This window comes from Malus sylvestris, chromosome 12 (assembly GCF_916048215.2).
Source record: "Malus sylvestris chromosome 12, drMalSylv7.2, whole genome shotgun sequence".
Lineage (NCBI taxonomy): Eukaryota > Viridiplantae > Streptophyta > Magnoliopsida > Rosales > Rosaceae > Malus > Malus sylvestris.
The window spans coordinates 6821601-6836186 of NC_062271.1; the positions used below are offsets into that span (position 1 = coordinate 6821601).

General features: G+C 36.7%; 1 protein-coding gene across 1 annotated transcript; it reads right to left on the reverse strand.

Moving 5' to 3' along the window:
• On the reverse strand, positions 1 to 1835 carry LOC126592679 (uncharacterized). The gene is made up of 2 exons (XM_050258436.1): positions 1758 to 1835; positions 1 to 857 (listed from the first exon to the last, which is right to left on the reverse strand). Exon 2 carries the CDS (start codon positions 723 to 725, stop codon positions 150 to 152), a length of 576 nt encoding a protein of 191 aa, XP_050114393.1. The 5' UTR covers positions 726 to 857; positions 1758 to 1835; the 3' UTR covers positions 1 to 149.
• Between the last annotated feature and the right edge of the window lie 12751 nt (positions 1836 to 14586).

The following is a 14586-nucleotide window of genomic DNA, read 5'->3' on the forward strand; positions in this document are numbered from 1 at the left end:
TTTTAATAAAGTACTAACTTCAATAAAATGGAAACAACATAAATAATAAATTACATAAGTACCCTATTCCGATTACATGGAAACAACATAAATAATAAATTACAACCCAAAGTGATTGGAAAACTATGGGCTCCGATTACAAAAGTACCCTATTCCTCACCACTTAACCAATCTGTGGTGCTAGGATCATCTTGTCTTGTTGTGCTAGGACCATCTTGTCTTGATCTCGCTTCTCTTGCACGCCTCCTTTGCATCACATCTCGCTTCTCCGACTGCCAAAAATATTTAGAATTTGGAGACATCCCTTCTAAACGCGTGTTCATAATGTCACGATCTCGTTGTGCAATTCTTTCTTCTCTAAGCAACTCCCTTTCTTGCCTAAGTAGCTCTCTTTCCCTCTGTTCAGCTTGAAATGCTTGTTCAATAGCTGCAGCTTTTGCCTCATCTCTAGCCTTGTCAGCTTCATATTTCGCCAATTCCCGCGCCAACGTCAATTCACCTTGACGAGCAAGTTCTTGCATGTACTTTCCATAATCATTCTTGGAAGCACTCCCTTTCCTCTTTGAAGCCTTCTTACCTAGAGGCCTAATTGGATAACGGGTCGACCCCGACGCTTGTTCAGGAATGGGCGTTTCAGGCACTTCTTCTCCATCTTCTTCATCATCATGGGGGCCATGATCGGGTGTAGAGTGTGGAGGGGTGCTGTGTAGAGGGATGCTATTCATGCATACTTCTGGACCAACAGGCACAACTTTGAATTTAGGACAATCTTTAACAATATTCCAACATTCCCACCGGGTGAATGATTTGTTTCTTGATTTGATTTTGGCACCATACCATGCTTGTGCTTGAAGTTGCTACAAATGATTAATAATGAAATTATTAGGTAACAAATAAATAATACAAACAAATGAATAATAATGAAATTATTAGGTAACAATTAAATAATACAAACAAATAATAATAATGAAATTATTAGGTCACAAATAAATAATACAAACAAATAATAATAATGAAATTATTAGGTAACAAATAAATAATACAAACAAATGAATAATAATGAAATTATTAGGTAACAATTAAATAATACAAACAAATAATAATAATGAAATTATTAGGTCACAAATAAATAATACAAACAAATAATAATAATGAAATTATTAGGTCACAAATAAATAATACAAACAAATGAATAATAATGAAATTATTAGGTAACAATTAAATAATACAAACAAATAATAATAATGAAATTATTAGGTCACAAATAAATAATACAAACAAATAATAATAATGAAATTATTAGGTAACAAATAAATAATACAAACAAATGAATAATAATGAAATTATTAGGTAACAATTAAATAATACAAACAAATAATAATAATGAAATTATTAGGTCACAAATAAATAATACAAACAAATAATAATAATGAAATTATTAGGTCACAAATAAATAATACAAACAAATGAATAATAATGAAATTATTAGGTAACAATTAAATAATACAAACAAATAATAATAATGAAATTATTAGGTCACAAATAAATAATACAAACAAATAATAATAATGAAATTATTAGGTCACAAATAAATAATACAAACAAATAATAATAATGAAATTAGGTCACAAATAAATATGGCAAACAAAGAAATAATACAAACAATTAGGTAACAAATAAATGAAACAAACAAATAATTATAATCAAATTAGGTAACAAAATAATAATACAAACAAATAATTATAATATATTCTTACCTCATCCGCATAATTTGCCCCACTTCGAACATTATTACTAGCTTGTGTCAAGGCATCTCTCCACGTAGTAAAGGAATGACTAAGTATTTTCCAACAATTGGATATCGATTCTTTGGTTCTTTTCCCACTCATTTGCTCAACAAATTTGGTATGAATTAAACTCCACATTTCTCGCAATTGCATCTCATTACCCGTAAGGGAATTATGAGTAACTTCAACCCAGCTAGTGCACAACGCAACATCTTCAAGAAGCGACCAATTCGAACCTGCATCAGTAGCCATTTTGTGGAAAAAAATTGGATTGAAACTTTGAGAGAAAGATAGGAATTTAATTGAAAGTAGTTGAGAAAATATGAAATTGTGGTGTAAGGTAGATGGAGAAGAAGTGGTATTTATAGAAAAGTAAAAACAAATTTTTACAATTTTTTTTTCAGATTTTTTACATTTTTTTCGGATTTTTTACATTTTTTTTAAAATTTTTATTCAAATAATTAATCTCTACCGTTGGATTTAAAAAATTTGAATTCCAACACTCCAGATTGTGCCACGTGTCACAACAGTAACTTTTCTTAATTTTAAAACTATTTTTTCTTTTTTTTTTAAATTTATAAAGCAGATTAATATCAACCGTTGATCTCAGATCGAACGGTTGATATTAAATCAGCTTTTTTTTTTTTAAGCCACGTGGCTTCCCAACGGTCACTGACGCGGCCACTTGCGCCTGAAATCTTGTCGGGCGACGCGCCCCCACTCGCGAGTGAGGGGCACGCGCCTGACACAAAAAAAATAAAAAAAAAGGGTCGGACCCAGCCCTTGCGTCACGCTGACGTCACTGGGCTCGGGCCACAGGCCTGTCGATTTTCCACGGGCCTTGAGCTCGGGCTCCCACCCTCACTCGGGCCCTTCAACGCTGGAATTGGATTGACTGGCCCTCGGGCTCCCACATGGGGCCTGTCCCTCGTCCAAGTCCAATGGCTGGACTTGCTCTCACCAACTTAAATTGATAAGGGCAAGTGGTGGGCCACTGCCCGTCCAAAAGCCCGAGCAAGATAAGCTCGGCCTTACGTCAGCGGTAAGGCTGGTGCTAGCCACTTTTTTTATTTTTTTTTCTATTAGACGTGTGTAACATGCGCCAAAACGACAAGAGACCGACAACAACTGCAGTGGTGGGCCCCACTGCAATAGACTAACAGCAAAGCCCGAACGGCTCGTTGATGTGGGTTGGTATGGGCTGTTGAATTTCCAATGGAAAAAAAATTTGAAAATGTTACTGTTGGGACACTTTGCACATTTTTTTTACTACAATCTTGTATATTAATTATTTTCCACTTTCCAATTTTTTTTCCCAAAAAAAAAAAGAGTCAAAAGCCAATTTGGTCGATCGCAGAAGACGTTGCTTTACTTGAGGGTTGGGTGCGTGTTACTCATGACCCTATCACGGAAAATGAGACAACGGTGCAACAAATGTGGAAGAATATTCATACAAAATTTGTCGAGAAGATTCAAGGCAAGAGTTGAAATCTTGGCAAGAAGCCCTCACAAAAATCTTCATAAATTTCAAATGTAATTAACATGTTATTATTTGGATCATTAGGTTTTTTTTCTTTCAACAATTACAATTATTTTGTCTCACAATTCTTTTTTTCAACAACTACAAGCACAAATGTGGTTCAATCTTCATAACAACAACAAAGCATTCATAAAGACAAATGTTGGAATGTTGTGAAGTAGAGTCCGAAATGCGAAATTATGCCAACTAGGAAGCCTTAACACCACACATTGAATGCCCTATGGTCTATTGATATTACTTTTTACTTATAAGTGAGGAGTTTTAAGTTTAAATCTCATGAGTGACGTGTTTGATACTAATTGATTCTTTCCATCCTTAAATGTCAAAAGAATTGTTTGACATGAGCACCAACATGGACACGACACATTTAAATAAGGCATAACATAATATGACACAATCTATTAGAAGGGGGTGGAACTAAGCGGGCCCAAACAAACTCGTTCACTGGGCGTTTGGATGTAATAAGCAGGTTGTGATTTGTGATGTGCCAAAGCTTAGGTCGTTGGTCGGTGCGACCCTATACTTGGTGCATCGCGGCCTGGTGGGTTTGTGGTGCGTTGTGGTCTAGTGGGTCGAGATCTAGCTACGTCACGCTAGTCCTAGTATTGCTATATCACAACAATGTGCCATGGTTGCTGTTGCGTTTGATCTTTGAGGATTGATCGTTGTTGGTCTTCCTACTTTTTTGCGTATCAACTTTTGTTGTTCAAAGAAAACTCAAAAAAAAAAAAAAATAAATAAATAAATAAAAACAATAGGTGGAAGGAAGATTTTGGATGAAATGAGCTTTCTTCACTTAGATTTTAAAGCACGCGTTGAGTATTTTTCATAATTTTCAATAAAAGCAATAATTTGTGGATGCAAATTCTGCTAGAGGTAATAGTACATTCTAATATATTGCCCTGTATTCTTGTATGAATTTGTTATTGACTTGATCTATTTATTGATAAAATCCGGTTGGAGTGCATTATCCATTCAAATATTCATGTGTCTCTTTTCGGTTGGTTATAATTTTTGCAAAATTATTTGACGGGCTCATGGTCCTAATGTTAGAATATGAGTATGAAACTGAATATTATGGTTGGTCGTAATGTTTCAATGGACATAGAAAAGTCTTGCTAGAAAGCTTAAAACTATCCTAATTCTTGTAGGATTTAATTCAGATTATCATAGTCCTTGTGAGACTGGAAGTTTATTTTGCTGATGCATTCATAATATGTTTGGATTCATAGTTGGTATCCTATGGTGATTCTAATAGGTGAATTATTAGGATTAATCTATTATAAATAGTGGTCATTGCTCTCACAAAATATACGCTCAATATTGAACTAAGACCTATTGTTAGTCTACTTTGGCTTCTTCTTCTATTATTTTTACGGGTTAGTTTGTCATTGTGTTTATCGAATTATGATTTTAATACTTGTATAAATTTGTGGTTCATGAGCTTAATCTCTTAACTTATATTTATGATAAGTTTAGTCTTACATGTGGTATCAGAGCCTAAGGTTTTTGCTCTTGAATTCAAATTGATAGTATTAAAATTAAAGCAATAATAGGCATAATGGTTTAGCCGGAACTGACCTTGGATTGCAAAGAAATTTCTAGGGTTTTAAACAAATAAAAGTGACGATGTTTTTACTTGTAGGAATTTTATATTATAAGTGAAACTCATATAGAAGTTTGTAAAAATATAAGTCAAGAGTAAATTGTCACAACTCACAGGGTCCTTTTGTTATTCAGTATTAAGATTGGTTATATACCGGGATATACATATAGGGTTGTTGTAAGGGTAGAGTTATTCAATCGGTCAATATTGTCTCTTTGAAATCTTGATCGGCCAATTTTAATTGAGATATAGAATTATAAAATTTTATTTGGCATCATTGAATGACTTTCGACATATAACACCAATGAAAATCAAATTGAATGCAAATTGTGTATTTGCAGTTATGTTTTTTTATCATTTTAAGGAACTGGTAATCTTGTGATTAATATGATATGTATTATCTTTTTCTGCATAAAGATTCAGTAGACTAATATTTGGTGTATACATATGCTCTTCTACTTTTGAGTTAGAGCCTGTGTAATTAGATTGGGTGGAAAATATTGTTTTGCTGCTATTTTGTTGTCTCAAGCAGATGTAAGATTTCTCATTGACTTGCTTGAAACTTGGAAGCTTGCATGATTTTCAATTTTGAATTATGATAATAGAATTTGATTTATTAACGTTCATAATTTGACTTATTGATGCTGCCAAATACCTATGGTTTTTATGTGGGTCTGATTCGTTTGAATTATTATAGAAAAGCAAAATTGGATTATACAAGTATCCATGATGACGACTTTAAAATTATGAATGATGGAGTTTGGAATCTTTGGGTTCGTTAATGCCAATCTATGCAGTGTATAACTGAAAACATGTGAAGGCTCTTGTATTTATACCTTGTATGAAATGATATAAATTGTTTGGTGAAGCCTTATTGTCGGCAAGAATGCAAATATGTGGCAAGCATGAATTAGATATACAATCATATTTTTTTTGTGTGTGATCATATAAAACATATGAATGCACATTAGTATCGGCATGATGAATGCATTCTATTTCGCTGTGATAGTGGAACTCATCTTACTTGGTATATTGTAAGTGTAAGAGATTTGATTTTATGTATTAAATCTATAAGTATTCTAAATTTTGTTGGATGATTATCTTAAGTTCCTTAAACAAAACAAAATATGATTGTATATCTAAGGAAGCTATCATGTATTGAACGAGGAACCAAAAAGAATTGCACACCCTATTAGTCTAACTAAACAATAGATTGATGTCATTTTTTTTTATTATTTGAGCATTGGAATTGAAATTTGGGGTTTTCTTGTACTGGGTTCCTACTTCTCTCTCACTTGATAATGATTGGCAAGATTTGGTTTGAAATTTTCGTTTCTCATTTGCTTTTGCTACTCTTATTGAAAATTTGTTGATTAATTGGTATGTATCCTTTAATTCATATCTGATGCGATTTAAAAAAAATTCATAAGATACTAATTTTGAAATTTTGACAAATTATGGGTTTTCTATCGAGTGGAATTGTTTTATATTTTGAAGTATCAATTAGTATTGTTGTGTTTTATTTCTGGATTAGATTGAATTATGATACATGTCAATCTTGTTAAAGAATCATTATATGTAAATCTTATTATTAAAAAGTTGAGATCTTGATTATCTCATTTTAATCGAGATGACTTGTGCTTTTATATCCAGACATTATCAAATTTTGGTTGATCTTGCTCGATGGGTATTGAACTAGTTTGGATCAAATTGAATGCAAAAATATTGTGCTTGCTAATATGATTTTGATCATTGTTGAAACTAGTGATTTGGGTTTATGTGAGATAAGTTTTTCCGAATGGATTGTGACTATGTTTTGATACATAGAATGTTTGCATAATGGTTTAGGTGTATATGACTAAACTGAGATTATGCAATTGGTGAGGAATCGGAACCAATTGGTTCATATCTCAGGTTTCTTTATTGGCTATGCAGTACAGTCTGCTTATGGTTTTATAATTCATTCTACTTAAGTGTGAGAATCATACTTTCGAATGTAAGCATAAGGCTGAGTATTTAGGCCGGCCATTATAATTCATTTGGATGCTTGAAAACCAATTTATGGTTTTATTGAAGCAATTGGTTGAATTATTTGTGTTACTTAATTTGTTTAAGTATTGAGAATGATCCTATTATGTCGGTTAGCATTCAAAAGGAAACGAATTTGGTTTCCATATGAATTCTAATTAGTCATTCATTGTATTGGAATGATTTTTAGTTAATACAGTTGCTATTAACTTGTACTTAACTTGGTTGTGTTAAGTATGGCCTAGATGAGTGGGAGCAAATTAGTTTGGTTTTCCTATATTGGTTCACATAATTACAAAGTGCAAATTAAGTATGTTGTGACTCTCGAGTTAATTCTATGATGTAACATAAAATATTCTTACGTTCAATACTTTAAAATGCATAGGTAAGTTGTATGTGAAGTTAAGCGTTTGTTATCCAAAAGATTTGGTGATCACTTCTATGAATATGAAAGACTGTGTGATTAATATGTTTTGTTGATGCACAAAATCAGTGAGGACTTTGGTACAACAGAAAGTGTTAAGTTTGTGACCTTCGCTAGATTGCTCCGGTCACTAGTATGGATAAGTATGTGAATTGATAGAGATAGGGAAGCAAACACAAGATGTACGTGGTTCACCCAGATTGGCTACGTGCACGGAGTAGAGGAGTTCTCATTAATTGTCAAGGGTTTACACAAGTACAAAGGTTCAAGCTCTCCTTTAGTGAGTACAATTGAATGATTTAGTACAAATGACATTAGGAAATATTGTGAGAGAATGATCTCCATTTATAGAAGAGAGTTTCTAGTTTCATTCTGACATTGACACGTGTCGTGTTATGATTGGCTTCTGATGTTAACACGTGTCGCGCTATGATTGGCTTCTGATGTCGACACGTGTCACGCTGTGATTGGCCTCCTGGTTTGAGGGAAACTCTTCTAGGTCCTTGACGGTATAACGTTGACCGGTGCTCAGTAGTTTCAGGATTGGTTAAGTATGGTACAAACAGTGCTCCCCTAAGTTCCCGATTGAGGGAAGCTCCTTGGTTGGGGACTTGCAAGATCCAAGCCATTGAGTAATCACGAAACTTCTAAGTACCGAAGTGTGGTATAATTTTCACTTGCCTTATCTGTCTCATATGTAGATGTTGCATCTTCTCTGGAAGTACTTTTCCTCCATCCAGGGGTGGTATCTTTAACCGATAAAGATGCACAAGGTAATGTATCAATTTCACTTGAAGCTTACTTGTAGTTTCGAGCTTGGTCAAGTGCGATACAAACCCTATAGGAGGAGTCCCCCAAGTTGCCGAGCTAGGAGATTTGCCGAATGAGGTAACATACAAGGTAAGCAATCAGACTTCCAAGCAAGCAACCTGGATCGGAGGTTCGACTTCGGCTTCCGGTTGATTGTTCTCCTTCTCTTTGTGTCGTAAATAGCACCAAGGATAAGGAGAAGCAAATGGAGAAGAGATGATATGAGATACTTTTGCTTTTGAAGAAGTAACTTTCCACAGGCTTATTCTTGAACTAGGCTAGAGGGTTTTCTAGTTCCCTCCAGAGTATAAGGTCGACTCAAGAATTTGAGGGTCAAAACAAGTCCATCAAATCTAGAGTACGTTCGACCCTGATGATATGGGATATTTTTGTTGTTGACAAAGTAGTGGATGTATCGGCACGTGTTTTGTTACGCTTGTCTCCACATGCTTTCTTGTATCCTTCTCACTTGTCCTATTTGTTCCTCAGGCATATGTGGTATCTTCTCTGGAAGCATAAGATGTTGAAGATGAGTACTCGATAGCAATGCCAGGTAAGTAATCAGGCAAGGGGTTCCAGGCAGTCAGTTCCTGATTGGAAGTTTGATTCCAAGTACTGACTAATTGCTCTCTTTCTCCTTGTCTTGCAGGTAAGAACAAGGCCAAAGGAAAAGAAAGGGAAAAAACATGATATGGGATACTCTTGCTTTTAACCCTGATGATATGAGATACTCTTGCTCTGGTGTGGCTTGTTTGCATAAGTATTATCGGGAGGAAAAGAAGCTGAGTAATTCGAGAGACTCTGCTGAGAGTGCCATTTCGGATGTAAAGAAAAGTTGAGCATTTTTTTTTATTTGCAGGTTTGCCTGGCTGTAGAGGATGAAGGTCGACATATATAGGAGTCTCCCTAACAACAAGTAGTAGTGTTATTCCTTTAACCCTTCTTGGTCGTAACAATGTAGTGGGAGCTACAAGCTTCACGTGTTTTAACTTTGTCAGAGCACTTTGAAAAAGTGGTATGTGGTATCTGGAAAGCTAATGTTGTGTGTGAAGATTGCAGAAAAACTTTATCCAAGGAAATCTGGCTCTTGAAGTTCGGAGAGCAGTGCTTCTTCGGTTTTCGAACAAGCAATCCTGTCGGGGATCTGGTTCTCGAGATTCGGAGAGCAGTGTCTCTTCAATTTTTGAGAAAGTAATCCTGTTGGGAGTCTGACTCTCGAGATTTGGAGAGTGGTTCATCTTCGATTTTTTAGCAAGCAATCTTGTTGGGAGTGTTTTCTCGAATGTGAGTAAAGGTTGGGCATTTTTGCTAGTCTGCCTTGCCATGGAGCACAGAGGTTGACACACATTGGGATTTTCTAGTTATCAAGCAGTGGTACTGTTCCTTTACCCTTGTGGGTAATAATAAGGTAGCTGGACCTTCAAAATTTATGTGTCTAAACTTTGTCAAATATCTTTGGCAAAGTTATCTGTGGTACCCGAGGAGCTGATGTTGCGTGTGGAAAGTGGTGCATCTTCGAAATCCGGAGAGTGGTGCCTCTTCGAAATCCAGAGAGTGGTGCTTCATCGGAATCCGAAGAGTGGTGCCTCTTCGATTTTTGAACCAACGGCCCTGTTGCCCTTTCTTTTAGAAGGGCGTCAATTGTGTGCAAGGAGTACATTCAGAGAGTTATTGCTTGTAGGAATTTTCCCCTTACTTCAGAGATTTATTGCACCTCATTTCTCCTTCATCATTTCTGAGAATGTCTGGCCCATCCGACCGTCATTTTGACTTGAACTTTGGTGAAGAGGCAGCCATGCCTTCTCAAGACAACATATGGCGCCTATCTTTCTTATCCCCTACTAGTCCTATTACCGTTAAGGACTCTGTGATGAAGAATGATATGACTACTGCGGTGGTGGCCAAGAACCTTCTCACTCCCAAAGATAACAGACTACTTTCCAAACGGTCTGATGAGTTGGCTGTTAAGGATTCTCTTGCTCTCAGTGTTCAATGTGCAGGTTCTGTGTCTAATATGGCCCAACGCCTATTTACTCGAACCCGCCAAGTTGAATCATTGGCGGCTGAAGTGATAAGTCTCAAACAGGAGATCAGAGGGCTCAAGCATGAGAACAGTTGCACAAGCTCGCACATGACTATGCTACAAACATGAAGAGGAAGCTCGACTAGTTGCAGGAATCTGATGGTCAGATTTTACTTGATCATCAGAGATTTGTGGGTTTGTTCCAAAGGCATTAATTACCTTCGTCTTCTGGGGCTGTACCGCGTAATGAAGCTTCAAATGATCAACCTTCGGTGCCTCATCCTTCTGGGGTTCTGCCTAGCATTGAGGCTCCGAATAATCACCCTTTGGTGCCTCCTTTTTCTGAGGCTCTGCCGACTGCTGAGATTTCTCCTGAGCAACCTTTGTGAAGGCTCCCTCTTGTTTGTTTATTTTGATTCATGTATATGTACATATTTGTAACTTATCGAAGATATCAATAAACAAGATTTGCTTCATTTCAACGTATTGTGTTAAATACACCAATGCCTTCTTCACTAAGTTCTTTGAATTTTTCCTTTTGTTGAAACTTGTATGTTGAAGCTTTGTGAGTAAAGCATGTAGGTTGAGGTAGTGCTCCTTTAATTTCCTGAGTGAGGAAAACTTCTCGTTTGGAGACTTGAAAAATCCAAGTCACTGAGTGGTTGTGAGACTTCCGAGTATCAAGGTGCAGTAGCATATGGTAGGAGTCCCCCAAGTCTCCGGTCGAAGGAGTTGACGAATGAGGCATTTCCTTTCTAAGTGGTAGCCCAAAACTCCTTCTTCATATGTATTTGTTATGAAAGTTGTTAGGCCCAAAGAAGAGGAAGCCTAGGCAATTTTTTTTCTTTCGAAATTTTTTTTTTCGATTTTGTTTTTTTCGAATTTTCAAATTTTTGAATTTCCGAATTTTTGAATTTTTGAATTTTCGAATTTTTGAATTTTTGATTTTTTTTTTTTAAAAGCTTTGTAGGTGAAGCTTTGGTGTTGAAGCTTTGTAGGTGAAGCTTTAAGGTTGAAGCTTTGTTGGGCACCATGAATTGATTTTGCTTCACACTATCTTGATCAAGATAGTGTGAAGCTTTTGTAGGTGAAGCTTTTGTGTTGAAGCTTTGTAGGTGAAGCTTTTGTGGGTGAAGCTTTTTTGGGTGAAGCTTTTGTGGGTCAAGCTTTTGTAGGTGAAGCTTTTGTGGGTCAAGCCTTTGTAGGTCAAGCTTGAAGCTTTTGTAGGTCAAGCTTTTGTGGGTCAAGCTTTTGTAGGTCAAGCTTTTGTAGGTAAAGCTTTTGTGGGTCAAGCTTTTGTGGTCAAGCTTTTATAGGTCAAGCTTTTGTAGGTGAAGCTTTTGTGAGTGAAGCTTTTGTAAGTCAAGCTTTTGTGGGTGAAGCTTTTGTAGGTGAAGCTTTTGTGGGTGAAGCTTTTGTGGGTCAAGCTTTTGTAGGTGAAGCTTTTGTGGGTGAAGCTTTTGTGTTGAAGCTTTTGTAAGTGAAGCTTTGGAGTTGAAGCTTTGTAGGTGAAGCTTTGGAGTTGAAGCTTTTGTTAGGTACCATGAATTGGTTTTGCTTCACACTATCTTGATCAACATAGTGTGAAGCTTTTGAGAATTTGTAGTTGTCCTCCATTGATGAAGCTTTTGTTGGTGAAGCTTTGGAGTTGAAGTTTTGTAGGTGAAGCTTTGGAGTTGAAGCTTTTATTGGCGAAGCTTTTGTTGGTGAATCTTTTGTTGGGTACCATGAATTGATTTTGCTTCACACTATCTTGATCAAGATAGTGTGAAGCTTTTGAGAATTTGTAGTTGTCCTCCATTGATGAAGCTTTGTTGAATTTCCCTTTTTTTTTTTTTTTGGGAAACTGGAAATTTGAAAATGTGGGAAAGACAACACATACAAATTTTGCTTCCACACTGTTGAGCAAGAGATTGTGATGCAAGCCACACCTTGTAGTAGTCGAAGGTTTGGATGAACCATATAAATTGAATTTGCTTCGAAGGTCTGAGAATTGTAGTTGCCCTCTATTGATGAAGCTTTTGTTGGCACCATAAATTGGTTTTACTTCACACTGTCTTGATCAAGAGTGTGTGAAGCTTTTGAGAATTGTGGTTGAACTCCTTTGATGAAGCTTTTGTTGGCACCATAAATTGGTTTTGCTTCACACTGTCTTGATCAAGAGTGTGTGAAGCTTTTGAGAATTGTGGTTGCGCTCTATTGATGAAGCTCTTGTTGGTACCATAAATTGGTTTTGCTTCACACTGTCTTAATCAAGAGTGTGTGAAGCTTTTGAGAATTGTGGTTGAACTCTTTTGATGAAGCTCTTGTTGGCACCATAAATTGGTTTTGCTTCACACTGTCTGGATTAAGAGTGTGTGAAGTTTTTGAGAATTGTGGTTGAACTCCTTTGATGAAGCTCTTGTTGGCACCATAAATTGGTTTTGCTTCACACTATCTGGATTAAGAGTGTGTGAAACTTTTAAGAATTGTGGTTGAACTCCTTTGATGAAGCTCTTGTTGGCACCATAAATTGGTTTTGCTTCACACTATCTTGATCAAGAGTGTGTGAAGCTTTTGAGAATTGTGGTAACCCTCCATTGATGAAGTTCTTGTTGGCACCATAAATTGGTTTTGCTTCACACTATCTTGATCAAGAGTGTGTGAAGCTTTTGAGAATTGTGGTTGCCCTCTATTGATGAAGCTCTTGTTGGCACCATAAATTGGTTTTGCTTCACACTGTCTTGATCAAGAGTGTGTGAAGCTTTTGAGAATTGTGATTGCCCTCCATTGATGAAGCTCTTGTTGGCACCATAAATTGGTTTTGCTTCATACTATCTTGATCAAGAGTGTGTGAAGCTTTCTACGAGTTGTAGTGTTTGCATTGTTACAGAGGGGAAATGTTTGAAGCAGATGCAAGAGAGCTGAATAGCTTAATCTTCGTATGCCATGCACTGAAGTTGTTGTTGGCTTGCAATAAGACTTTGTTGGTGACTATAACTCTTGTTAGGCATAAGTGATCCCCTAGTTGAGTTGTCAAGCTTGAGGGTTTTTTATTATTTGTGAATGCTAGGAGTTCACATGTACAAGTTGTACCACTCGTCTTCTGGTAGGTGGAATGAATGGTGAGTTGCTTTCATCATTTGGTTAGTGGTACGAATGTGAGTTCCTTCTTCCCCTGGTTGGTGGCATGAATGGAAATTGCCAAATGATATTAGAGTATGGGTTGTACATTTCATCACCTGGTTGGTGGCATGAAGGAGAGTACAAGTTGTACATTTCATCACCTGGTTGGTGGCATGAAGATGAGTTCCTTCTTCACCTGGTTGGTGGCATGAATGGCAAGTTGCCAAATGATATTAGAGTACGGGTTGTACATTTCATCACCTGGTTGATGGCATGAAGGAGAGTACGGGTTGTACATTTCATCACCTGGTTGGTGGCATGAAGATGAGTTCCTTCTTCACCTGGTTAGTGGCATGAGTGGCAAGTTGCCAAATGATATTAGAGTACGGGTTGTACATTTCATCACCTGGTTGGTGGCATGAAGGAGAGTACGGGTTGTACATTTCATCACCTGGTTGGTGGTATGAAGATGAGTTCCTTCTTCATATTTCATCACCTGGTTGGTGAGAATAAGAGCAAGGTGTCTAGGCATATTGTAGCAAGTGTTGAATGACAAAAAATATGTTGAACCCTTTCAAAGTACAGTTGGCTTATGTATGAATGTGTTGGAATGTATGATTGAACGGATACACTGTGAAGCTGTTCGTTTATTTGTATAGTCTTGTTGACATATACTTAGACTTTGTTTCATGTTGGAAGCATTCATGTTGAAGCTTTGAACCCGAGTGTTTCATTGCTAGGAATGTAAGAGGATTAGGATCAAGTTGTCTAAATCACCTCTTTATTGAATTCATGCCAAATAGTCTTCGTTACATAGGATGTCGAACGGTTGAAGCTTATGAGTTTACTTGTAATAGTACTTCAAATGATCAGCGTTCCATGGATGGCCAAGGGTCTTGCCATCAGAGCTTCTAAGCTTATAGGAGTCAGGGCGACTGATGTCAACAACTTCAAACGGTCCATCCCAGTTTGGACTAAGTGTTCCTTCATTCGGGACTATATCGCAGAGTAATCTTTTATTTAATACCTAGTCCCCCACTTTGAAAGAACGAGGTTTGACCATTGAGTCATAGTAGTTGGAGATGCGCTGTTTGTAGGCGACATTACTCAAGTGAGCCTGGTTTTTGTGTTCCTCGACTAGATCTAAGTTGAGGGTAAGTTGTTTGTCATTTTCGCTTTGCACGTAGTTCTGGACTCGGAACGTTGCTTGCTCAAGCTCAACTGGGACAACTGCCTCTATACCAAAGGCAAGTAAGAATGGGG